The sequence below is a fragment of the Trachinotus anak genome, unplaced genomic scaffold, assembly GCF_046630095.1.
Source record: "Trachinotus anak isolate AG129_WGS33_773 ecotype Australia unplaced genomic scaffold, CSIRO_AGI_Tana_v1 ptg000001l, whole genome shotgun sequence".
NCBI lineage: Eukaryota > Metazoa > Chordata > Actinopteri > Carangiformes > Carangidae > Trachinotus > Trachinotus anak.
In genome coordinates, this window is record NW_027273852.1 from 8255196 (window position 1) to 8282341 (window position 27146).

At 39.5% G+C, this 27146-nt stretch overlaps 1 protein-coding gene across 3 annotated transcripts; it reads right to left on the bottom strand.

Annotated features, from left to right (window-relative positions):
- Positions 1-1010: 1010 nt before the first annotated feature.
- On the bottom strand, positions 1011-27146 carry fign (fidgetin). 3 transcript variants are annotated; one of them, XM_071473769.1, is made up of 3 exons: positions 26888-27146; positions 25928-25962; positions 1011-6009 (listed from the first exon to the last, which is right to left on the bottom strand). In XM_071473769.1, exons 2-3 carry the CDS (start codon positions 25950-25952, stop codon positions 3773-3775), a joined length of 2262 nt encoding a protein of 753 aa, XP_071329870.1. In that variant the 5' UTR covers positions 25953-25962; positions 26888-27146; the 3' UTR covers positions 1011-3772. The 3 variants fall into 3 exon arrangements, with proteins under 3 accessions (XP_071329870.1, XP_071329878.1, XP_071329859.1); XM_071473777.1 differs by lacking the exon at positions 25928-25962; XM_071473758.1 differs by lacking the exon at positions 26888-27146 and having other exon boundaries at positions 25928-26409.

Genomic DNA, 27146 nt, shown 5'->3' on the forward strand with positions numbered 1-27146 from the left:
ATAACATCTACAGCTTGTTAAATATACACACTTTATGGATAAATGTGGAATTGTTTTCCTCGTGTCAGATCATCCAAAGTCTTTTTACTATGTAGTTGTGCTGAAAATTAAAAACATACAAATGTACAGTAACTTTTTATCCATGTGCCTTGTGTTGCACTATGCTCTATTTTACTGTTTGGGGGACAGTTAAAAAAAAAAAAAGAAGCAAATATGTGACAAGATCTATTATTGTCTAAGTGATTACAAGTAGTACTTAATGTGAGTGGAACATTTCCGCCTTTTTAACACACATTTCTCTCTAAGTTCATGAACAGTCGACCTCTTAAACTTGTGAAATCTGTGCTTGTTAATGGCACTTAGGGCTTCTTATCGTCTTGTCAAAAAACCTCGTAATGAACAAAATTACTTCTTAAAATTAGCAATCACGGACAGAGAAACAATTATATTCCAGCACGACAATACATCTGTGTGGTATGTGACATTTTCTGTTAATATCTGTGTTGCATTTTATTTTAAAGATAGACAAATTAGTCATGTTTCTATGGGTACTCCAGGCAGAGGTGAGTGACTGTTCATTAACTCTGAGAGGGTAAAACTAGAAAAGTACTAATGTTTCACAAAACTCACACGTCTCCTAAAAAAAAATCTGACATGCTGTGATACCATAACTTGACAATGCCCAGTTGGAGAAATTTCCAATTAAAAATATCCACAGTTTACAATGTGGCATTAAGGACAAAAATATTCATAACTCCGTCAAAAGAAAGATGATTTGCTTTGGCTTCAAGAAAAAAAAACAAAACAATTAATAAACACATCAAAGTGCAATAATTAATGACATAATATTTAAGGGGAGCGCTGCAAAAGCAGTAAAAGAACTAAAAAATGTGTTTCGCGTGAATACTGGTATTTTTTTAATGTTTGAAGCCTCTAAATGGACAATCTCATCTGAAAACAAATTTGGCTATTAAACCCCCCAACCCCCAACCCCCCACCCCCACCCCCAGGTTTGGTGTATGTAAACAGTAAGTCTCGCTGTCACTTAACACAACAAAAAAAAAACTGTTCATGAAAGGAAATACATATGGGCATTCATATTCACACTGTTGTCTATTCAGTTAAATCTAATCAAAATTCCTCTTGTGGTGAATGTTTTTCAAGTCAACAAATGAAATGATCCCGCGTCTAGGTAAATCAAATTGTCTGGGGTTTGGTTCCCATTTTACCAATTAATGTAAATTATATGCATTCAATGAAATCACCAATCATCTTGACTGCAGTTAACGTCTATGAATATATAACACAGATAGTGAGAAACTACAACAAGATATTACTGTTGGTAAACTTGTCTGCTGCTATGTATTTTTTCTTGAAATAAACATCCTGATTCAGGTCTGGAGGAGTTAATGATACCAAACCATGTGGCAGGGAAGCAATATGCACACTGTCTAATAAAAAAAAAGGAACAGGTAAAACATGTGCAATAGATAACATAGAGCGACCTCCTTTGAAAAGAAAAAAAAGGTCCTTTAATGCCTCTGCAGTATTATACACATACAGTGCTTTCTACTTAAGTGGCATTTTTAAATGTGCAAGTGCTTTGCTTTCCTTACTGCTCAGAGGACATAATACATTCAATATTTTTACTTGCCAATTCAGCTGTCAGACCTGCTCTTCCATTGTTAGAAATGCTGTGTGGAAATGTACTGATTAGTGGCAGCCAATAGTGATTAATGACACTGTAACAATTTCAACGTGAAGATGACAAAATAGAAAAATAACAGTTGCATTTTGTTTACAGACCTTGTGAGACAAGCCTTTAAGACATGTTCTTAAAAAGGAATGCCACTCAATTCATGAATGTTACAGTTATGGCCTAAAAAGGTCAAACCAATTTTTCCATATATATTGTATTAAACTAATGGAACTGGCCAGAAAATATGTGCATTACATCACTGTGAATGCTGTCACATTTAGATTCTCTATTTGACATCACAGATTCAAGGGCAAATGAAGATATGGCAACATGATCCACTGGTGGATGTTAGCTAACACAAACCAAATTGTCCTAAGGCAAAGGCATAGTGTATACCAAACCTGATATTAAGTGGTATTCCCCTTTAAGTGCATTATGTGGTGAGAAACAGGGTTCTTGGGAGTTATCAAAATGTAAAGCTAATAGATTTTGCAAACAGCACAGTACTGTTTCTCTCAAAAGGTTTCCGCATCAAACAAGCAGAATAGGTGCTGACATTTTGCTGTCTTCATGAATTTGTCTTTTAGAGATAACGAACAAACTGAGGTAGAAAGGAACTTAGGCTATACATAATCCTTAGGTTTTATTAATGATAAAACAGCAGCAGGATGGAATGAAATAGCTCAGGGCAGTTGTCTTCCTTAACCCCAAGATATTTGTCTGCACTTTTCAAATCTCTCTCTGCTCTGCGTCACCACAAGCTGAACAGTTGTGTCTGCAAACAGCAAAACTAAAGAACATGATCATTGTGTATGATGGAAATGAAGATTTGTACCCAACAGGAAATAAAGTGTTATGTTCCAAACAGAAATGGCCTCAAGGCTAAAATTCAACATACATAATGGTTTGATTCTTTTGAAAGGCAAACCTCTAATCATAATACAACTTTCTGTTTCAAACAAATCCAAATGTAAAGACCCCCCCCCCCCCCCCCCCCCCCCCAAAAGATGACATTTTTGTGTCTTGCAAATAAACCAGAATTACTCTCATACATTCATTGTAGGAACCTCTAATTTCATTTTGAGTTTTTTTGAGGTATCATATAGCCTTACATGGTTTGATGATGGAATTTTCAAATGCAAGCCAAATGCTCTTGTGGTGTGTAGCGCTTTGACACAAGCTTATGAGGTACGATACATGTCATTATCACTTTCCTGAGTTTTCAAATAGAGAACATCGAAAGAAAAAATTGTAGAATTTTACATTTATGCGAGACACTGTGAATTAATACTGTGAGAATATTTTAACAGCAATTACATAGTAATTTATAGTTTAAATTGAAGTCACATTGTAAAATAATATTTGTTTTTTTGTAATTTAATTGATAGGGGAGGGGCTAGTTAAGCAAACCAAAATGATCTTAAGTTTGCTGAAAACAAATCACGTCATTCCAACAAACAAGTTCAATACCAATGTTTGTGTGATTAAGTGATTTACATGTACATAAAACCTGTGTAAGGTAACGAAGCCCAACTGAAATTATGCCAATAAATGTAATCTACCTCAAATTAACCACAACTGTTCACAGAGACCACAAAACTGTAGAACACTGTTCAAATGGAGAAGAGAAAGCAAGTTTTTTTGTCTCATTTTAAAGCTTTTTTATATTAGCACATGTCACCAATGAAGATTGTGAGGCAAAAAAAAAGAACTTAAACAGCACCACCTCAGGCACTTGATAGCAACTAAATCTCAAGATCAGCAGAATTGTGTGTGTGTAGATATATATATATATATATCTACACACGCACACACACATAAAAAAGAGGGGGCATCTTCTACAAGTTGTTTGAGCTTTAGTGAGTACATGGTCTCAGCCATATAAAGCATTTAATTAATTGTTACCAATGTGTGATATCAAGACTGTCGTCTTCTGTCTTTCAAGAACAATCCCTTTGCTGTGTATAATATGTTCATGTCACCACTGTTTGTTACTTTTCTTGTTCACTGAAGGCCAAATCATATTTGTATTTAATAACTGGGTTTAAAGAAATTGTGTTTGATGGGTCTGTTTCATTGACTACAACCAAACATTTTATTCCACTCAGTGTACATGTCAAGTTCTTTTTGTGATATGCTAGGCTGAAATTTGCAGAACACATTGTCAAAGTCTTGGTAGGAGACTGGTCTCATCTGACTGGGATGGATGCTTGACAAGTCAGTACCAGGAATGCCATGAAGAGGACCTACTACAGCCTCTTGACACAGCTGGGCCACATCCAGTCCAGAAAAGCCCTCTGTCCTCTGAACCAGCAGTGACATCTCTTTGTCACTGAGACAGTAGTTGTTCTGTGAGAGCAGTTGGCTGATTATCTGGTGTCGTGCAGTCCCATCAGGCAAGGGGATGAGCAGCCGCTTGGTAAAGTACCTCCGCAGGGACTCTGGGATCTCTTCAGGCTTATTGGTGGAGCAGACCACGAGGACATGGTCCTCAGCAGAGGTCAGAATACTGTCAAGCTGCATGAGGAGCTCAGCCTTGAGACGATTCACCGGGCTCTCCTCGCTGAGCTGGGCTGACAGCAGCAGGTCCACTTCGCTGATGAACACCACTGCCGGCTGGCGGCACCGGGCCACCAGGAAAGAAGCCTGGATGATCTTGTCCCCTTCCCCCAGCCACTTGGTCACCAGACCTGAGCTGCTGAGTCGCAAGAAGGCAGCCCCCAGTTGGCTGGCCATGCAGCGGGCCAGCAGCGTTCTACCAGTTCCCTGAGGTCCAAATAAAAGGAGGCTTCGAGGTAATGTGGCAAGTCCACTAAACATGTCTGGCCTTAAAATGGGCCATAGTATCTCCTCTTTAATGGCTGCTTTGACCATTTCCAGACCTGCGATGTCACTCCAGTCCACCGGAGGGCCCTGCTGAAGGATTTCTGTGGTCACCATCTCCACCAGGTTGGAATCACTGTTCTTCAGTTGCTCCTCCGCAGTTTGGATGGACGAGGTAGCCGTACCAATGTCAGGCCCTGTCAGGGAGTGAGAGAGGTGCTGTCTGTGCTCTTCAGTTTGTTCACTCATGATGGGAGATCCAAACTTGCTGTAGGGCTCACCAGTTCTATGATCACCCACAGAGCTTTTGGTTGATCCATAGGAAGGAGGAGTTAGTGCTCTGCCAGAGTGCATGTTAAATTTTCTTTGCTGATCAGAGGGCATTGGCTGTTTAGTCGGCTTAAATGCTAGAGATGAAGCCTCAGCATTTCTCTCAAAGCCGTTGCCCCTGTTTGAGTCTGAGACACTGCTGTCTGTTATTCTGTACATCGGGCTCTGTGAAGAGCGCTGTTGGTTGTAGTTGAAATTACCATAGCTAGAGTCCATATCTCCATGTCCACTCATATAGAAAGCTTTTCGTTTTAATGAGTTGGATGTGCTGCCGTTCAAAGGTGTTGGTGCAATTGGTGTGTGATTATGGGACTGGTAGGTGTAGCCAGGCAGTGTGGAGGGAGGGATTGGTGTAGGAGCTGCAATACCGGACGGCAGATAAGCAGAAGGAGGGGGTGCTCCCCCAGGGCTATAACCGGGGCCAACAGCAGTCTGAGATGGGTACCCTGTTGGAGGATAATTGTAGTTTGGAAGGTTTGGAGACCCGGTGTTGTAGCTCGGCACTAAGGCAGGGGGAGGCGGTGGTGGTGGTGGTTGTAAGAGCCCAGCACTGTGCAAAGGGGATGGGTGTGGGGAGGGGAGGGCAGGGGTATTCTGGCTACTGTAGCTAGAATGTAGGTAGGAGGCGTTGTAGCTGGCAGTGTATTCCTGAGAGGGGAGGCCCGAGTGGAGAGTAGTGGCTGTGTGGCTCCCACAGTTACTGCTGGAATAGCTAGGCTCAGACAAGCTGCTGGCCACCCCCGGGGAGCTGCCTATGCTAGCCGACACATCTGTAGGGGGTAGGGCAGCTGTCATTCCAGCTTTGCTCACAGATATAACATCTGGAGCACAGTTCATTGGGTAAATCCCCTCCTGCCAGGACTCATTCTCTGACTTTCGTCCATTCATGAGTCCAGTGGTGCTATCAGAGTAGGAACACAGCAGGGCTCTTTCATTTGGGCCCTCTAGAATCCCAGAGTACTTCTCTGCATATTTCTTTAACAGATTGGAGGCAGTCAGTGCAGAGATGTCATCGTTTGCCCACGCATACTGGTACGTTCGCTGTAAGTGCCCCCGGTAGGCTTCTACTTTGTGTGCTGGCGAGCGGGTAGTGGATGAGATGTCAAAGTGTTGCTCTGCCCATTGTGTGTGCTCTGGGGTCCACTGCATCTTTAGACCTAGATATTCCGCATAAGGGAGAAATATGTAAGCAAAGTAAGCATTAAATCATAGCTAATAATGAATCAAATATATAATATAATATATAAAAATGTATTATGATATTTTAAAATTCTGTAATGATCAAATAATGAATAATTCAAACACTGAGGAATGGTCCACTATGCAAGAATTTCTTGTTTTTTTTCTAATTGCTTATGTAAAGAAAAAGTGGTAAATTACAAAGAAAAAAGCAAAAAGATATTCTGAATAAAAAAAAACAGTTTTTCACATTTTCTTCCAGAAAATGTTTTAATACAACTTGCACCATAACATCAAAATGTCTCCTATATGACAACCAGACAACACTAACTGAACACACATCATGGTCAGAATGAGGATGTGGGATCTAACACCTGGTTAGCGTGGTATAATCCACCCAACACAGAGCAGAATGACACCGACAATGCGGGTCAGTCTATAATCCAACTCTCATCTGAGGCATTCTGAGACAGTTTCAAATCTGCTTGGAGGAGAGCAGCAAAGCAATCTTCCTTGGCAGCGCTCTGTTGCTTTCATCACACAAACCCCTCAGCCCAGCATGAATTACATCCACATCCAGTCTGCCTACTGCTTCCTAGTCCACAGAGTGAGGGAGGAGGAAAAAAAAAAAACAACATGCTTCACTTGTCTTTTTCTCTGCAGCCTCTCTATATGGCCTTAAGGGTGTGAATGACATAAATAATCAAGTTAAATCCTAAAGTCAATCTGCAAATAAAAGTTTTTACACATGCTGTCATCTTTTACTCTGTTTGGGATTATCAGAGGATGTACTATACCCCCAAAGAATGTAGACTATTAGAGAGATTATGGCTCAAAACAATCAGAGATAGTGTGCTGAGCCTCACACATCTTACATCAACACTAATCTCACCAAAAGCTACAAGATGATATGAGAGAAGATGTATTTAACCAAGCCTTCCCTGGCTGTTACAATGGTCCTTGCCTTTGCTAAGCAGTGCTATGGTTTATATTTCAGTAGGTTAAGTCCATATCACAGGATTTAGGCAACAACAACAGCGACTGTCCATAGCCAGAGCAGATTCCCTTCTGACTCCCTCCCAGCTACTTCCCCACCCGCCACACTAGACACCAGGAGCTAATTAGCAGGATGATGCTGCACTAATTGTGTTAATTTACAAGGTTTTAGTCAAAGAGATCTATGGTATGGCTCACGTGGTTGTCAACTATCCAAGCTAATGATGAAGAAAAAAAAAAGCTATGAGGCAAAAAGCCAGAGCAGACAAATATGGTAGCTACAATGTGGTGGAAGAAAAAAGACTAATTAATCTACAGAAACAAATTCTATTATCACAGTACAATGACGATAACTACATTTAGAATTATATCTTTCTTATAAATCATAACCTTATTTATTTGAAAATTATATGAACTTAAGAAAATGTAGGAGTTGACATTCTTGAGAATATCAAAGCTAAGTCTCACTGACTAATGCTCTACATTCACAAGTATTAGTCACCCACTATGTTCTAGGTCAGCAGCAGTTTTCTTAGGTGTTTAAGTGGGTGAAATGCAAAAGTAGAGGTTTTAAGCGGAAAACTAACCACCACCCCTTTTTTATTACTACAATAAAATACCTTCTTACAAACTGTTGAATATGATGTTTTTCCACATTATCTCGGAGAAAAATTTTATCTTCAAAACAAACAAAACTGTATTTGGGCAACAGCAACTCCAGCGCATTGTCTGCCAAAAAATGTCAGATATTTACAGCATTTACTGACACTGCAGTGCAAGTGTCAGGATAATGGCTTTTGTAAAATCACTGAGTAGAGTTCATTAACACTCAAGGCACATTTTGTCAATAACAAAATTGCATTGCACACAGCCTATTGAGTGAGATTCCTCTATTACTGTTAATCCTCTCTGAACAATGTGCCACTTTGGACAATCAAAGAAGTGCTACTTGCAAAGTGTACTTGAGATTTCTGAGCACCAGGTATTCATTTCAATGGAAACCATTCAAGACGATTATCTACATACAGTACGCTGCTAAAAACAGAGAAAGACCTGCTCTTTCTCTCCAAGGATTTCTAGTAATACAGCATTTACTGACACAGTGAAATGCAACGATACAAGGATTTTTGAACCATATTAAATAAATAAGAGTTAAAACATAATGACATGCTTGTAGTTTGTGTAGCTATGTTTAAGTGTACAATGATTCAATTTCTCTTGAGAAGTTATAGAGTATGTACCATTTTGAACAAGAATCAGGCTTAAAATAGTTTGGTTCACACAAAGGATATAAAATGGATAGTAAATGCATCCATGCGTGCATTAGCATAATGATCATTTGGTTTTTACGATATAACATTGTCCTTTATTCCACCTGCATAGAAATTCAAATACAACATCCATAGGTTTCTTTTGTCTTTCTGTGAAATGGTACAATTACAGAGCGCTCTATTAGTGGATGTTTTCACATAGCCTTGGGGCTTGAGCTCGAATTCCACTCATCAGCCACCAACAAATAAGGCCTTTGTTAAGACTCTTCTCTTGTTTGTCCATTCATGGACCTGAATAATCCTCTATGGTAAATTCAAGATGATCATCATATAAGGAAATTTGTTTTCGTCCATGATGTGTATCTGTCTTACAGCTCGACCCAGATCTGAATGATCCCCCTGTTAAACGTGAGATTTATTTGGAAGGCATTTTTGTCTAGCACAAGAATCTATTGAATCATCACTGTGATTAAAAGTGGCATCCTGGCAATTTATGTTATATATTCTGTATTTCATATACAACCTCACATTCATTAAAGAAAAGAAGACCAGGTGGAGCTGCAATGCATTTGGCATGTGATGCCATGGTGTTATACTGCGCTATGGTGTTTAATTTCTGGTTCAGTGATCATCATCGATGAAACAGAGATGCTGACCTTTTTGTGGACTATTAATCTGGTAGCCTAGGCCGTTTTTAAGCAAACAAGAGTGGGCCTCCATTCTGTCCATCCAATTTCCCAGCGCGTAAATTGGACCGCCGCTTGCACAATTCTCTATTCATTACTGTGCTGCTGAAAGGAAGCACAGAGGTGGCAGAGCGGTTTTCTTTTCCTTTTTCTGTGTATGTGCATGAGTGTATGTGTGTGTGTGTGTGAGAGAGAGAGAGAGGAAAAAAGAGAGAGCAAAATGCCTTCCAGGAGGATTCCCAAGCATATAGAGCTGGACTTTCCTTCCTCTTTTTTGGTTTGGGGGAGGGGAAGGTGGGAGGGTTGAGGGAGCGGGGGGAGGGAAGTGAAAGCTGTCGTAATTGAAACGTGGCCTAATCAGACTCATTACCATTTTTACCAATTTGCACCACCAAAGAAGCCTATTAGGTAACTGTGTTTAATAAGCCACTCTTTAGAAAACTAACTGTAATGAGCTCTTTAAAGTCAGACTTGAGCGTGATTATGCACTGGAAGTGTTTTGCAGAGCCGAAGCAGACTGGTACATTTAGTTATGTACAATGTCATAATTAAGCTGCACAAACTCTGCACTTCACTCCACACAATAGTCCCAGCTGAGGCAGTAGACATGCTGAAAAGTATTTATAATTACTGATCATTACAACCCTGGGATTTTCATTGCCGGACGTAAACATAATTATGGGAGCTTTTGCTTTTATTCTGCACACACAGACCACTCTACTTGACAAGCGTGCAAATATTGCAGACAGACAGTAATTACGTTTATAAATAAAAACAAGCTCATATTCATATTCAAATTCACTGGAGATATTCTAAGTAGGGGTGGAGCAAAACATTCTAATACAATGTGAAATGGTAATCGGTATGGCTACAGAGTCTCATTCATCTCACATATCAAGTTAAGACTATTTAACTCAATTTAGAGCTCCATGTGGCAGTAATTCCAATCTTTAGATGGCAGGGTGCCATTTAACCCCTCATTTAGAAAAGATATGCCTTCCTCAGTCACTGTCTTTTCCAGGGCTACTGCCCATACATTTCACAGTCTGACCACCCATGGCAGCAAATTACCACATGTCTCCACACTATCAAAGTCCAGCCATCCCAGTGGATTCTATACTAATCCGAATATAAAAGGTGGAAAATGACTGTACGAGCTCACACTTACAGTATGTTTATTGTATTTAACCTGCCAATCCAGGCAGACAACATGACATAATCTTTGTAATTACAATAATACACACTGAGTTAGACAGTCCACTTTGACTGAGTTGCTGTCACTTTGTAAACTCATCTGAAAATGTACTTTTAAATACCTTTACCTGTAACAGAGTATTCAGATAAAACTAAGTGAAAAAAAAAGTCTGTCACTGACATTTGCTTGATCACATGCTTCTATTACTAATAATTTGCCACACCTCGAACAACTTGAGATGACAACAAGTAAACATTAATTAATAATTAGATTGAATAATAACGTGTAATAATATCATGTTAGATAAAATACAATAAGGTCTTTTGACTGACAGCTAAATAATAAATTTGGCACAAAGGAGACAAGTGTGTGGATGTTAATTTAACATTTAATCTAATTTAATAATATGAGGGTATTATCATAGAAATATTTGCAAGTGTGTGTGGAGAGTTGTGAAACCATCTCTATGCGTGTACTCAGATTTGTGAAGGTGTAGAAGCACCTTTAAATGTGTACAAAAACCTGTAAATGGGAATAAAATTTATGTAACAGTATCTGAAAATATATGCACTAAAACACTCTTTTATTAAGAGTGAAACTGAGAGGATTTAGCTTCAAGAGCTGGATATACAACATATAATTCTTCATTTCCACCTTTCGTATATGCCTCTCAATTGTCGGCCTTTTTTGCATGTGACCTTTGCTACACTCCAGCCATGCCTGAGATCTGCAAATGTGTGTGGCAATCTGTCTTTTCTCAGGGTTTACTTTGCCCTGAGCTCAGCCTCACAGGCTCACGCTGGCAGGCTGCATGCCGCTCACCTCGCATTGTGCCTCAGTAGCTAAACAGCCTAAATGCCACTGGGCAGAGGTTTTAGTCGTGACATTGCGTGGCAGTAATGGTTGAGGTTTGTGGTTTTGCTGCAGTATTCTCAAATGCTTGTTGTGAGTACATATTCATCACCTGTAGGCTGTAGGTCGTATAGCTCGTGAGCTCACGGTTTGATGTGAGCAAAGATTTTATGACACATTGACATGTATATGCAAAGAGTCTGATGCAGTCATTGAATACATCCAACAAATCATCTTAACAAAACTATCTTTTCTCCTTCCAGAAAGGCACTTCAAGGGAAAAGCATTATACATTGCAGGTTCATACAATCTCCCCAGATCCCACCCCTTTGTGCAAGTGGCCTGACCAACCAGTACGAGCTGTTACTGCACCTACATCATCTCTCACCGGCCTCCCACCCACAAACCCTGCCCACTGTCTTCCTCAAAAATGTTTGACCAAAATGGAGGCTACTTCTCCTGCTTCACTATACAAAGTCAAAAAAATTAAAATAAAATAAAATTTGTCATTTAACATCAAACATTTATCATACCATGTTTTCATGCATCTAATAAGATATCTGTCACCAGCCACTGTAATTTTCCTGTTTGCAACAAATATATCCTCACATACGTGTACTACACAAGGGCAAGAAAAAAAAAAAGGAATAAAATAAAGAAAACTACACAAGCCTAAAAACAAGGACAGCATTTGATCATGAGTCTTGAAGACATCTAACATAATAACAAAGCTTTTAGATAAAATTAATAGTTGCTATTACCACTATAGGGACAGCCCAACAATGGGTTTGCGTGGACTAGTGTTAACATGTCCCAATACTATGATGATGATGATGATGATGATGAAGATGGTTCTACAATTGACTGAAATAAATCAGTTTGCCAGTTTAACAATACTGAAAAACTATTTAAGCCCACCAGCTTTCTCTACAGCTGCGTACCAGGCTGGCAGGATAGAGGCTGACTGGCACAAAGGCTTTACCCCTGAATAGAAATTAGAATCCTCGTTATATAATACCTGTTTTATCTGCAGCTACAGTAAATGCACTCTTGCAGCTTAAGTCATGTCTTGTGTTTGTGCTACACATGAGATGGCGGTAACGAAAAAAGAACGGAAAAGCCGGGTTTTCTTTCAATCAGTCTAAAAACTGTTTTCATCTACAGAGCAGCACATTATTCTAACAGCAGCTGAAAGAGTTTGTAACAGAACAAAAATGCTTTCTGGCACAGAGCCGTTGATGTTTTGAATAATTCATCTGAAATGTGATGAGAAGATGTAAATGTTCCCAATGTACAAATGCTCACTTTGGATCTGTCTTTAAAAGAGGTTGTGTACAACCCATGACTGTTGAGAGCATCTGTGTAAATGTTTCTGGTATTCAAAGTTACGATAAAAAAGCACTGGGGAGTGCACACTGTGGCTGAGGATGAGGAGTTAAGGTTGACATATTCCTTCAACACGATGAGCACAGGCACTGCAGTTTATTCCGAGTCAGTTTCACATGCTGTAAATAGAGCTCCGAATGCCTCTGAACTGGCAGCTGAAAATAGTCCTCAACAAATAAACATTTAATCCTGTTTGAGAAATGTTTGTTAAAAACTACAGTGCCCAGCTGTTGTTTTTAAATGTAATCAAATCTCCAGTAGAAATGAATGGGCTTGTGACTGCTTTTTTTTCTATGTATTTGAAAAGATATTCAAGGAAACACAACCACGCATCATTTATGTGATTGTTACCTGTGAGAAGTAACTTATTTGGACATAGCATAATAAACACTTGTGAACAATTTTTACTGCGAGATTATTGGTTGCTGTTAGTGACAACCAAACCTTCAATATAGGAGAATAAGCATGTTCCTAATGTTCTTGTTTCAGGGCATAAAGACATGGCAGTATCCAAACTACTGTGATTCTTGCTGAATACACACAGATGCTGAAAACAGCATTATGCATTCTTTGCTGCATATCCTGGATATTCTCAAGTCCTCTGGGTCTTTGGTCTGAGCTAATGGTAAACTATATTGGCTAGAAGGGAACATGTATTTCTCATTTTTCCCTGTAATACCGTAAATCGTGAGGTTGAGAGATTCTCTGAGCTGTCATTTCTCTGTCTCAGTGATGCTCATTAAACCATGACTCTTCAGGCCAAGAGGCCCCCGAGGCTACATCTTCCATTACTACCATAAGTATAGCTAAATCCACACACATGCTAAACTAACAGCACTCCAACACACAAGTAGAACTTGTACATTGAATAAAACTAAGACAATTATAGGAGGCAGGCTTCACAGTGTTCTGTAGTGCATAATACTGATGAATACTCAAATAGCCTGTTAGTTAAAAGAACACAGTCATTGAACTCAAGCACTTGGTGAAACTTGTTTAACCGTAGAGCACACGTACAGTAGAGGCAGCAGTTTTGCGAGCCTCTATGAACTTGGCTACTCTGCCTCTCAGGGGATCACTTACACACTTCAAAAGAGGAAAGAGGCAGATTGTGACCTTGCTACACGAAGGCTCGTTGACCAAAAGCTACTCACTAACATCTTCAATCCCCAAAGTCTTGTTACCCAAAGGAAAACGCCAATCATCAAGGAACAATGACAGTGGCAGGAAAAAACTCCCACAAAAAGTTAAGTGAACATTTTGGTGGGACTTTCTGGATTTTCATCACATTTAGCAATGTTGTGACTTTAACTGTAATGGCACCAGGAACCGGTCATCTGACTTACAAACCAACAGGCCAAGCCCCATTGGAAATTAAAAGATTATCTTGTTCACTGGTCCGATTCACAACTGTGATTACTCCACACCTCCAACCATTTACAGCTGTGTAAATCTGGAAGGATATCACATTGTAAAGAAACCTCATTGTTCACTGTGTGACACAAATCAGACTGAAAATGAAAACAATTTCAATGATTTTGTTTCCCGGGGGGGAGGGGGGACTAACTAAGAAGAAAACACCTAGTTTGTTAGGATTTGCATGAAATCATTCCATGCTTTTCTACAGAAATGAATGCAAATGCACTTGTGGAGTTCAAAAGTGAAATTTGTTTTGCTTATACAAAGAAAGACCAGGTCATCTTAGGTTCTATTTATTGTTACCTACACATTAAAGTGATTAAAAGTTTAAATTGAACTTTAATTGAAAATATCTGAGTGACGAGAAAAAGGATGTTTGCCTGTGACTGCTGCTAGCTTTCCGTTGAAGCATTCTGTGGTATCGACTGCAAGCCTCAAAGAAGGTCACTTCTCCAACACAGGCCAGACAAAAGGTGAAATGAGACAACTGAAGCAATCTTAGGTCAATATGAAATAGAAATCTCTCAGCTATACTGTAATAAAGTTACTGAAGTGAAGTAGTGAAGCCATAAAGGGGAACTTTTACAAGGAAAGAGCTGTCTAGAAGATTGGTTCGCCCACTGGCAAACAGTGGCTTCTAAGAGCTAAGGTGGCATGGTCAGTACAGCACCATGGAGCTGAATTACAGCTTTTAAAAGCAAGTCTGGAATTTTAAGGAATTTTAATATAACTTATTGTAATGTATATGACAAAAATATTGCTGTGCAAAAATTCTAATTAAGTCTGAATCCTGATATGGTCCTAAATTTTCCTTGAAGTAGAGCTTTAAAGTAATGAAATGAGAATGTCATATTTATGTATTCTGTATCCATATTACACATAATCGCAACTATGTGATGAGTATGACTGAGTAAAATATAATATAATATTTTTGTGGCCGCAGTCTCATGAGTTACTGATTGGGTTGAATAAGATAACAAGGGCACCTAGGTCATTTGCTACACAGAAAACAAATATTGATACCATAAAGAAAAAGCTGGGATCTCTTGTGCTGAGCGAGTATTCACGTTATGAAGTCTGCATTCATCCTGCCAGCATTCAGCGGTCATATAAGTATTTAACAAGTAGAAACAAGCAGAACTAGAGTTATAACCAAGCATATACAGTTATATAAGATCATATGCAGAAAAACAACACCTGTTGGGTGATGTACAGATATACCGAGTGAACGTGCTGTGTGTCTGTTTGATGAGTGCAGTGCATCTTGTCAAAGCAACAAGTCAGATGTGTAATGGATCTTTACAGCTTGCTCGGTGGTTGTTGCCATTTCTCTAAGAAGCTACTGCACAGGAAATTATCACTTAACAATCCCATGAACCTTATAGGTCACAGTATTTCTCCTTTGGTTTGATGTGTTTCAGTGAGAAACTGTAAAGACAGGAGAAAATGCTGTGACTCACCATGAGTGCTAATAAAAACTAAAATTTCTGCTGTTGTTTATTATGGGATTGTGTGGCTCCTTAATCTGTGGTGTACATGGTGTAAAATCATCTGACTTTAACATTTAACATATATTTTGTGACAATAGCAGAACATAATGAGATGAGGCTTCACTGAAGAAAATGCCTTTTGCATTTTTAAAGATTTCCATTCTGGTTTTTTGCTATTATTAATTTTTGTGATCAATTATCTATTGTATAAATAGGTAAGTAACATCACAAAATTAGATATTACTGGAGGGACGAAACATATGCAAAATATAGCATGTTAGGTGCGCTAACATATCAAGAGCCCTCCCAGCACCATCCACAAGCAGGCAATGAGAAAAAATTACAGAATGAAGGAAAGTTACTAAATAACATTAATAATTACAAGAGGAAGAACATAAACAAACAAACAAAAAATAAAATACAACTTATAAAACATGAACATGCAACAAAAAAGGGAGAAGAAAAATAAAAGCTACAGAACCCTCCATGTTCATACTTTCAACAATGTGGTGAAAAGCTTGCCAACTTCAAAAACACAAATTGAAACATGATAACAGGGTTGACACAGTAACATAGTCAAACACTAGTGTAATCTGTAGCGCTACAGCGTTTCCAAATCGACCAATAAACAGCAGGAGATGTTTGAAGTTGGTCCATAAAAATTATTGTACACTAAAAATGTAGGTGTAACAAAATAATACAAAATATGAATAAACAGTTATCTTTTGTATAAATGTGTAAATGGCTTTAACTTTAACTGACAATTTATCCATATGAACGCTGTAGCCCAGCAACACTGTCATCGTCTCAGTAGTGTAATTGGTATAAATGGCAGAAATTAATGAGAACTATCAGTGTCTATTGAAAGCACCTATAAAGCAATGTGAGGCAGGTGGATGAGAGCGTGTTAGCCTTCAAAGAGTTCAGTACTTTGACAGAAACGAGGCAAGAAAGCAAGAATTACTGTGCCATGAAAATTATTCCAGAGCATTCCTTAATAGATTACGAAATGAAGGGAAGAAAGAAGGTTAATCTGTGGCACAAAGCAATTGTGAAAAATAAATGAGATAATTAATAGAAATTGATAGGTAGTCATTTCTAATATTTCTATTTTCTCTTTGTTCAACTAGCACCTTTTTGGGTGTTATAAATCCATTCCTCAGGTAGGTTTGGAAGTAAGAAGTGAATTGTACTCCACGAAGCATAAATTATCATTAACACAACAAACAGACGCAAAACAGTTCCCACCCTTCATTATGTCGACCTCAATATACAGTTCTTTACGCAGTTTAAAGTAATGATTGTTCTACATTGTGCTGCATTTGCATGTTCAGAGTTCAACCAATTAAAAGCTAATTAATTAGACACAATTCTATTAAGAAACAAATCCCACTCATCAATATACACAACCTGGGGTCACCCATTGCTCAAATGTGAATTGGCTCTTTGCACCACATGGACTAGAGAATAGCACAATAGCACTACCGCAGCTCACAATAAGCAGTTTGGCATGGATATATTCGATGGAGCATGAACTCATCAGTGCTGATAGATTTTACTTGCCTGGATAGAAAGCAAGACCAGGAGGCATCACTGGGACATACAGCTTTCTCTCTCGACCAACGCACATGTCAATGTGTACACAACTGTGCACACACACTGTACTTCAGCTCTAATTGCAAAATAATGATCAACTGTTTAATGCAAGTTATGTTACGGTACAACCAAGGTATCTGAATTACCGAGGAATTACACGGCAAAACTAAAGCTTGCTTCAAGCTATGTTGTCAGGAAGTTAGTGTAATCATGAATCCTGTACCTCACTGCCACGTCTCAGAAAACAAAAGAACAAACAATTGAAAAAAGAGACTGAAAAAGGGTGAAAAAAACAAATACGTAAATACAATACATAAATCTGGTTGATTCAGTAGCATTAGATGGTAAAATCTGCATTTTAAGTTATATTGTGTCCTCACGATATAAGTTTGCATTCCGCTCCGATTGGTGACCTTTCATTGCACCCTATCAAGCTACTGACTCCTGATAAGACTTTCCAAATGAGTGTGTACTAGGAATAATTATTTATTTTTGTGTGTGTTCTTGTTATGTTTTATTGTTTCTATGAGTCATTTTCCCTGCCTTTTCTTTCTGCAATCCCCCTTTTACCTTTGTTTTATGGCCAATACAGTGCGCAAACTGGAGTGCACAAATAGCCACTAGAACAACTATGATATTAACATCCAAGTCACATTTTATAATATTCAAACACTGACAAAAAAAATCTTCATTAAATTGTCTTAATTTAACACTAACAATATGAGTTGCTTGCCTAAATTAAAATTTTAATTAAAATGTCCTGAAATAATAAGAGATTTTTTTTTAACTACTTTTATTGTTGAAAAAGAAAAAACAGCAGTAAGCCTAATATTAGAAGGACTTCACGTCTATGACGAAATCCTTAAAAAAGCTTGCTTGATTCTTTACTATACACTGGTTGAATGTCTATGTGCCAGTTTTCCATCTATTACATTGAATGCTTAAAAAGAGGAAAGTAGGCAAATAGCCTGCTGGCTGAAATATGCAATAAAAAAACATCTACTCCACAGTTTTTGCCTCTCTTACAGGTTATGTGCATACTGTTAACAGATCTGCCCCTGGCTAGTGCGAGCTCCCTTGATGAATTGTGAACGGCCGACATCGAAGAGTCTAAGTATACTGGTCCACTTTGTACAAGGCAATTCGTACAGCCTTGCTCATTTGGGTATGCATGAAATAACAATATCCTACTGGGAGCATTCTGAGTTTCAAACACTTGGGGTCAACTACATGAGCAGATTCCACATGTGCAGCCCGTGGCCACTGAGGTCTGGAATCTACCTCCCTCCTGGCTGGGTGACGTTGCATGTTCTATTTCCAGACCGAAGGTTGAAGTGAGGCTGCAGGGAGTGTAACACTGACCCACATGACCTGTGGCCTAGAAAAGCTGCCTGAAGCTCTGCACACTAAAAACTCCTCACTCCTTTGCTACAGCCTTTCAAAGGCAAACAAAACCTTTGCGCATAGCCTGTGTCTTTTCATGCCAAATGATTTGCATCCTTTTTATTCGCATCTTTGACTTGTTGTCAATGTATTCCGTGCCGTTGTGGAGCCTGATGCTCCCTCTCTGAAGTCTCAAGTGGGAAGAAAGAAAGGAGGCCGAACAGGCAAAACTGCTTTACTTTCAGGCCCAGTGTCTACAGGCCACATGTCTCCAGTCATCTGTCACTAGTTTACATACATACTATGACACTTCCTCTCTCTGTGGGAACCCGTTGTCACTACTTGGATGCCAGCACAGGCTGACTGGGTGCTAGATGGGTCTCCCCCAGGTACCTCTAGGGAGCCACATTAGGCCTATTGACAGACTGACAGGAACATACAGACACACAGAGACAGACGCACGCACACACACACACACACACACACACACACACACACACACACACAAACACACACACGCATACACACTCACGCACATACACTCACGCACACACACAAATACAGTCCATCCTTTGCCCAAGCACTCACTCTTCACTCCTACAGTACGCCGGCTCACATGCTCCCAAGGCATGGCACACTTTGCATAAAGCAGTGACTTTGCTCTACATCAGTTTTTTTTTTTTCAGACACAAAATTATTTTTCACCCCTCTAGCCTCTCCATGCTACATGGAAGTTTTGAAATGAATAATGGAAACAACAGAGCCAAAGACTCATGGGATCCATTTAAAGATGTGGGAGAGGCGATGCAGTCAGGGTTTGGACTGCAGAAACATCACGCTCCGAGTAAATGAATCTACTATTGTTCTGCACTGTATAGAAATGCTGCTATAAACTGTGTGCAAGCCTATTAATGCCAAAAATGACATATTAACACGTTTTCCCTTAAATCAGGAGTGTAAAAATATAACAATGATTGGTGAGAGAAATGATCTGTAGGCAAACTGAGTTGAACACAGTGCACACACGTAGCTTAACACTCAAAACTGTTTGGTACCACGCAGATGTAATACTGCTGTAGATTGCACAGTGGAGTCATACCTGTTTAAACAGAACGTCAACTTTTGTTTATTGCACACAACATCCTAGGCAATGCAAACGCACAAATGGAAAATGGCTTGATTTCCTTTGCTAAAGTGGGAGTTAAAACTGTGTTTAGCTTTTCTCAACAAAACCGTCATTTGGTATTTCCACCTTGCCTCCCCAGATACTTAGAGTGGAAGTGAGCGAGCAAGCAAGCGAGCGTGGGGCAGTCCACTCTAACAGCTATTTTAGACCACGCAAAGTCAACACGACTCCCTGAGGTGAATTCCTGATAATGAACACAAAAGAAGTGTCAGCCCTCATAAAGCTCTGTGATGATGCTGAACTCTTGAGTGCTCATTTTTTGGCACTTATTTTTTCTGACTTAAATTAATCTAATTCCGTGTAGACTCTAAGAGGGATTGTCAAATAGGCCACACGCCAGACAAGACTTTCAGTAACTATTCACTTTTGCCATGCAAGTGAGACTCAGGTTGTTTTTTTGTTTTTTTAAAGAGAAAAAGATTTATAAAATCAAATTACATGCCATCTGTTATCATTTTCTTATTAGTTCATATTTCATCAACGCAGCTCTGTTAATCAGCTGGACACAATAAAGAAATACACAACATCACTTGCTATCCTCAAATATCCAGTCACCCTGTCTCACTCCTGCACAGGCTGCTGTGGCCACATCACGGTGTCACTGCAGACACCCACTGCCTTGCCGCAGCCTGACACCTTGAACCTCCATGGCAGTGTGTACTCACCCCTCCTTCCCCACCCGTCCCTTCCCTCTGCTCATTCTCATCCCCCTCCTCTCCACACCATCAGGCAGACCTCAACCCATCCTCTCCCCATCCTGGCACTCAAGGCTCTCTCCGCCAGCACCTGGCACAATGCCAACCTGTCAGCCACCCCGATGCCACCGAGGATGAATGAAGCGCTGAGAACTTTGCGAAAGCCACTGATAGCTCACATCTCGTCTGATCATCGTTTTAGCTAATTGCCTCAAATATCAATTTGAGGCAATTAGGATGGGATGTGATGAATGGGAAGATGAAAAACAGTCAAAAGATGAACTTTTATATTCAAAGCAAATCTATGCATGCTCTTGAATAAGAATATCAAAGTTAATTCAAGCATGTATTTCAATACATGAATTATAACACTATTATAATGTCATTAAATAAAATGGTTGCGATAAACTGTTATGATGTGAGACAAATGTATTCAAAATTACTTTTTTTTCTTACATATATTTTTATCTCTTATTAAATTTAGAACGATCTACATTTTTGTCTCACAGCAGTAGGATCCCAGTCATTTAGTTTTCATCATAATTAAGGCATTAAATTGATTGAGATAAGTCAGCATCACAACAAATTTGACGAGAAAAGTAGGCATTTCAAGCATGTACTAGTTACAGTAACCCATAATAACAGGCAAAAGTGGTGTGGTGAAAAAGTCTCTAGTAGCATGGGTTTTCAGTCCAGCTAGAATGGCGGCCTCGATTACCAGATTAGTCAGACACTGTTTTGTGGGAACACAAGAGGAATTTCAATACAGCAAATACAGTTTTCTCTTATCCTCTTGTGAAAGGCTTGCTGCTCTCTCACAATACGAAACTCAACAACAGCACGCAATAATAAAAAAAAAAAAAAACCTTGGAAGAAGGACAGAAAAAAAACACCTGTCTTCACCAAGGTTATTCAATGATAAGCAACAGCACTCAGGCACACAATGACGGCTCAAAGTGCCAGCTATTTTCAAAAGTCATGGAATTGTAGATTTGGTTATAGTCCTTGAGCGTTAGATATTCACTGCCCGAGAGCAGCAGTAAATAATCTGGCCAAAGATAAAATTTAAACATAGAGAAGCAGATTCAGTCCTAAGTATGTAATGCTGTGTGATTTCTTGTGGATGAACATGTTCATTATGTTGTCTAGAGCTGTCAACTGCCACCTCATTCAGATCTTGTTCATAAACCAATGCACCCATTATATTCTCAGCCACGAAATACTACACTATAAATCATTTCAAGGAGATGTAAAGAAGGCTACATTAGAAAAAAAAAGATGTCAACTTCCACAGCCAGACAACACTCTAAGCATAGTCTATCTCTGCTGAACTGAAGACAGAAAAAAAAAACTCCTATCTTTCTGGCCACTAAAAAAAAAAATCCAGAATTTAGCATGTCTAATTAAAATGTAAACAGTGTAATGAGGACATCAGTGATTTAGGCAAACATCTCTTTGGCTGCCACTGGGGGTATGATAATTACAGAGGCAAATCTATGAATGCACATGAATCTCCTACAAGTCCAGATTAAAAGCCTTAGTGCTAAACCTAGTTTAGTACACCTGGGGATTGTCTATTCTAGCCAATCCCCCACAGGCTCGGAGCTGCCTTGTCTCCTTATGAGTGCAGAGACACTTCATGTGTAGCAGATGAAACAAAGCCTCTATTTCAACGTGTTGGAAATGAGGAGAACAAGGAGTTTAAGTCAACAAATGCTACACTCTGTATAAATAACATGCCTGGCACTTATGGCCTGATTAAACCAGCTCTACCGCGTGAGCTATGACAGTGTTTCTATTATAATCTGTCATTTAGTGACCCTTACATTTTATAAGCACATTGTGCATTAAATGATATAGATCATAATAATATCATAACATGTATGTGGGAAGGATTGGTTTCTTTTTAAAAACACTAATTAGAAAGAGGAATTTTGTCCTCTCTCTCAAACTGGTTCTGAAAAAAAAAGCAAAAAAAAAAAAAAAAAAAAAAAGCTCACATACACTCACATACACACAATATGTGCACACAGACATTCACATGTCTGCACGCAATGCTTACAAAATAAAGAAATACAACATGTGCACAATAAAACTAAAGGAATCGAAAGAGTGTTTTGCATTGCAGGCAGTGAAACAGTAGGACTGTTAATGTCTGCCTGGCTCCTCAACACACAACCTCTGTTGCTTTATCCACTAGAATCTGTTCAACTAAATTAAACTGTAAGTATTTTGTCTGAATTAGAGGAAAAAATAACATGACAGGCCTGTAGCTAGGAGATATATGAAGGGTAAGTACAAGCAGCCAGTGGTAGGCACATGCATTTTAGAAAATGTCTATGCCATATGCTGTCACTCAGAGGAAAAAAAAACAAAAAACACACAAGTCTGAGCAGACAGTCGCTGTGTCTAAATGAGATGGTAGGAAGAGGAGGAGGAGGAGGAGGGGAGAGAAAGGGAGGATGTCAAGGATTCGTGGTCCTTCATCTTTGCAGTAGAGCAAACACGTCCCTCAGTATAGCAACAGACAGCTGCCTCCACTTTCTAATGCAGTCCAACTTAGATCATCGCAAGAATTGTCAGTGTAGAGAGAAACACACAAAGATAACATAGCAAGCTGCCATGAGGGAAACGACAGAGACGTGGATACAAGAGAGGGAGGCAGACAGAGAAAGAGAGGAAGAGAGAGGACAGAGGGAGGAACACGTTGAATACTTAGAAGAAAGATTGGAGGTTTTTGTTCCTTTTTACTCGAGTCTGACTCCATCGGGGACTCCCTCGCTTTTTATATGAAAAACAGGAAAGACACCACTTAACATATTTGCTTAAAGATGACAATCCTGCACTGATCTCCTACGATAAAGCCAGGAGGCTGAATGGGATCTCTCGCAGTTACTGACAAACAGACAAATAGACCCTCTGTAAAGATGAACATTTCATCAATTTACAACAGCCCTGCAGACATCCCAGGGGGTGTTTACACAGACTCAGCTCGAGGAATCCAGGAGCTGGCTTTAATTGTCATCATTAGTGGACGTGTATAAAGTGTCAGTCCTGCCGTTCACCACTTCCCTTGTATTAATGGTTTAAGTGATGCTGTCAATTCTAGTGATCACTGATAGTGTTACACACTTCAGATTATGGACAGAACATTTAGAGCAGCTAAATGACTTCACACAGACACATGACTGAGTGAAAGATTAGCTGTGCCTTTGTGTTGTTGATTTAGTAGCTACAAAATGAATTGGTGATATAAAGTGTGTTAGAATTGTCGTAAACAGTAGAACACTGCATTTCTGAAAATCTTGTTTCATATACGTGGTGCACGAAGTATGAACAAAATAAATATGAGCTAGAGAAAAAATGAAAGATTTAGAAATTTCAAATTTAATTTGGACAATATGACTTTTGAGAAAATATAAAACAAGGAAGGTGCCCTGAGTGCGTCGTGAAATGGAAAACCTTTGCTTAGGCCACCATCTGCAAGCACTGTCTTTGTCAATATAACACGACTACATATAACAAGTACGTTTCTATACGCTTGTGTCACTGTGAAATAAGTGGATGCAATTTAGTTTACTTCATATAACTTCTTGTTATTTACAGTCACTCTTACTGTGAACGTGCGTCTCATTGTGTAAAGAGGGTCAGCATCTGTCATTGCATTCAGCTCAAAGGCTCACGTCAAGCAACAGCTTAGATTGCTATCACAAGTGCTATCCTATCAGAAATTAACAGAGGTGTCAAATTCTTTCCATGCACAGCAGAGGTGTCTGGGGTTAAGTAAGGACCTGCAAGAACCACCTAGCACACTGCAGGAGCTCAGACGTGGAATCTTTCCAGGGCTTGAACTGATAGATATCCTCAGGTAGTACTTAATAATTAGGATAGTTCAGATGGAAGCTCTGAGAGAAAGGTTTGAGAATCGCGAGACTGTTTTTCTTTCTCTGTGCTGATGAATTGTAATTCATCAAGATACACCTCCTCTTCCACCACAACTTCCACTACAATTAGGTGTGAACATACGGAACCATGAAAACACCTGACTTTTAGAAGTTCACAATTCAATTTTGCAGTTTTAAATATAAAATGGTACACTCAAAGAGATGTCTAAGATTTGGAGTGTATGCATGCTGTGACTGCAGATATACATTTATTTTATGAAATAAACTATATGCCATTCTGTTCAGTGTCCATATCCAAGCAGCACAAACCTAACTTCTTTTGTAATAACAATACCCATCACACATGCATGGGGTGGGGTGGGGGTGGGGGTGGGGGTGTCTAAATATGAAAAACATCAAAATGTGACCAACAAATTTAATACCCACTTTACAAAAACACATTACAACCAAACACTCAAACATAATGAACGCGGTAGTAATGTACATTTTTTTTCCCCACTGAGTGACAGATGCTGCAATGCTGTTATTTTTTGAAGAGGAATAAAAACATACTTCAGCTCACTGCTGATGATGTTAATTTCCTCTCAAAGCAAAACATGCAAATGAAATGTGTGCACACAATTAAGTAAATTGTTCTATGGAGGTGGAAAAGGTTCACTTAGGACAAAGTGTTTGCAAAAGAGAGACAGAACACAACTTGTTACTTCTCCTGACTTTGTGTCCATGCTCAGATCCTTTTCACTGGCTTGTCACAGACCATTTCCACTGGAACATGAATAACAGCTATTTCTGACGCTGCCTCTGCTCACTAATTTGTGAGCACATTAGTTCAAAGCTTCACCAGCGGATTGTTACAGAGTGTGACAAGCAGATGAAAAAGCTCATGGCAACTTTCTAAATGAAACTTAAAACAGGCCCACGTGTGTGTGTCTTTCCCTTCAAGTGATTCTATGTTGCATAAGATGTTTGACAGACGACCTGAACAATAATTCTATTGTCGACATAGTATAGCATTGTTATACTACAATTATTTCTTGTTGTACTACTTACTTCCCAGTCATCCTTCATGTTTATAATTACTGATCATAAGCTGTAGCTGTATTTGTTATGAAACTAAGATACTAAATGTATTGTTCTATCCAGTTTTCATAAATTCACAAGAGGTAATAATTTCAATTAAAATAACTTAACATTGATTGACAAGATGCTGAGTGACACGCACATCGTACATTTTAAAAGAAATGACTTCTTTAAAGCTGCCATGAGAATTACTTCTATAAATTCTTTTAAGGGCAAATATTATACCCAAAGTATTTTGGGTAATTTTTTTTTTTTTAAGCAGATTCCACGTTAAAAAAAATCTGTTTAAAACAAGTGAGTTTAATACTTAATCCCTTTATGAAAATTTGCAACCCCTCTGAATAAATTAGAACCCATTGTCTCTTAGACAAAATAATCATATTCAAGTTGTGCATGCTAAAATATGAAAACAGTGCAATGAGAGAGACAAAGTTCAACTGCACATGAAGACCAGCAAGAAACCAAAACAAATTAAAATGGGGGCAAATTCTTTAGCCATCACAAGGCACTTTGAACCTAGATGATATTATCACTAGCATGAAATTAATCACATAATGTGCCCTTATCTCTGAACTATGGTCATTAAATCGTTAAAGGCTGAATTAAATCAACTTTTGAAGATGAAGCATGCATGCACAAAAAAACAAAAAACAAAAAAACACATTACTGCAAGAACAGACTCTTTTCCAAATATGGCAAATATGAATAAATAGCAACAATACAACAATAGTAAAGATAATCACAAAAGGAACATACCATAAAAACTGGTGCTAGTGATCATGTCTTCAAGCCTAAAAACAAGAGGAGAGGGAAAACAGCAGAATCGGAATTTTCACGAGGAGGAATTCCAAAGGTTGCTTCTCATTTCAGGCACTTCTTCTTCTCCCTCAGCTATCGGATTTCACAACTTTAAACACGCACGGTTCTGTCCTCAGGTAGGCTATTCATTCAGGCCGTGTAATTAGGAGCGACGCAGAGCGGGGCACACGGAACAGGAGAGTGGAATAACAATAGGCTAGAAGAAAAAAAAAACAAAACAAAACAAAAAAAAAACAAAAACAAAAACAAAAAAACAACAGCAAGAAGAAAGCCTTGGACGGAGACGCGAAAGCCACACGGGCACGGCTGGAGCCTGTCACTTCTTACGCGAGTTGAAACAAGAGAATAGGAAGCATGTGAGAGACGAGATGACATAAAACACACATTCTTCATGCCGCCCATTAGAGGAAGAGGCTAAACCAGCGTGATGCCCCCCCCCCCCTCTCCTCCTCCTCCCTTTACTTTTAAAATAGATTACTTGCCAGCAGTTGTCCCACTACGAGCGCAGTGACAACCCATCTATTAACCTCCCGCCTGCGGATATCGCGGCAAGTTTTATTCAGGCTGACATGCAAAAACTTCTCCTTGTGGGGAAGTTATTTAAGAGACTGGTTCCAGCCGTGCGTGTGTCCCTCTCCTCAAAGCGCGGAGGGGTGAAACACATCTCATCCCGAAACGACGCGGTTATAATTTCGCCTCTTTTCGCAACCGATGACAAGTAAATGTCGCTTTTGGGGGGGGGGGGGACGCAGAATGACTGACCGCCAGCCCCTGCGCCGCAGTCACTGCGATGCGCGCCGCGGTCTCTCGGCCGGAGAGCGTTTGCGCGCATACACAGAGCTGCTCCCGTTTCTCTTTTTAATTGTTCACATCACTGGCAGACAGGACGAGTCTTACCTGTGTAGGTGACAGGGCGGCGTCGGGGTTTACGGTATCATCGATCCGGTGAGTGTGCAGATGAATGGGGTTAAGCGCGGCTGCTCGCTGTTTGAAACCATTCCAAGTTAGTGAGGGGCAGACTGACCACAGCCTCTGCCATGTTGGAATTCCAAACCCTGGACAGCTGCTCCGCCGACTGAAGGCGAAGCGCGGCGCACTGCGCATGTTCTCTGCGGCGGGAGCCAAATTCAAAGAGAATCGGCCTTAATGAGCAGCG

Excerpts from the sequence above, each read along its gene's own strand:
- fign (XM_071473769.1), bottom strand. The coding sequence starts at position 25,952 with ATGATCACTAGCACCAGTTTTTATG. Across the intron at positions 6,010-25,927 it reads CACTAGCACCAGTTTTTATG|GTCTAAAGATGCAGTGGACC; the intron begins GTATGTTCCTTT and ends CGGAATATCTAG.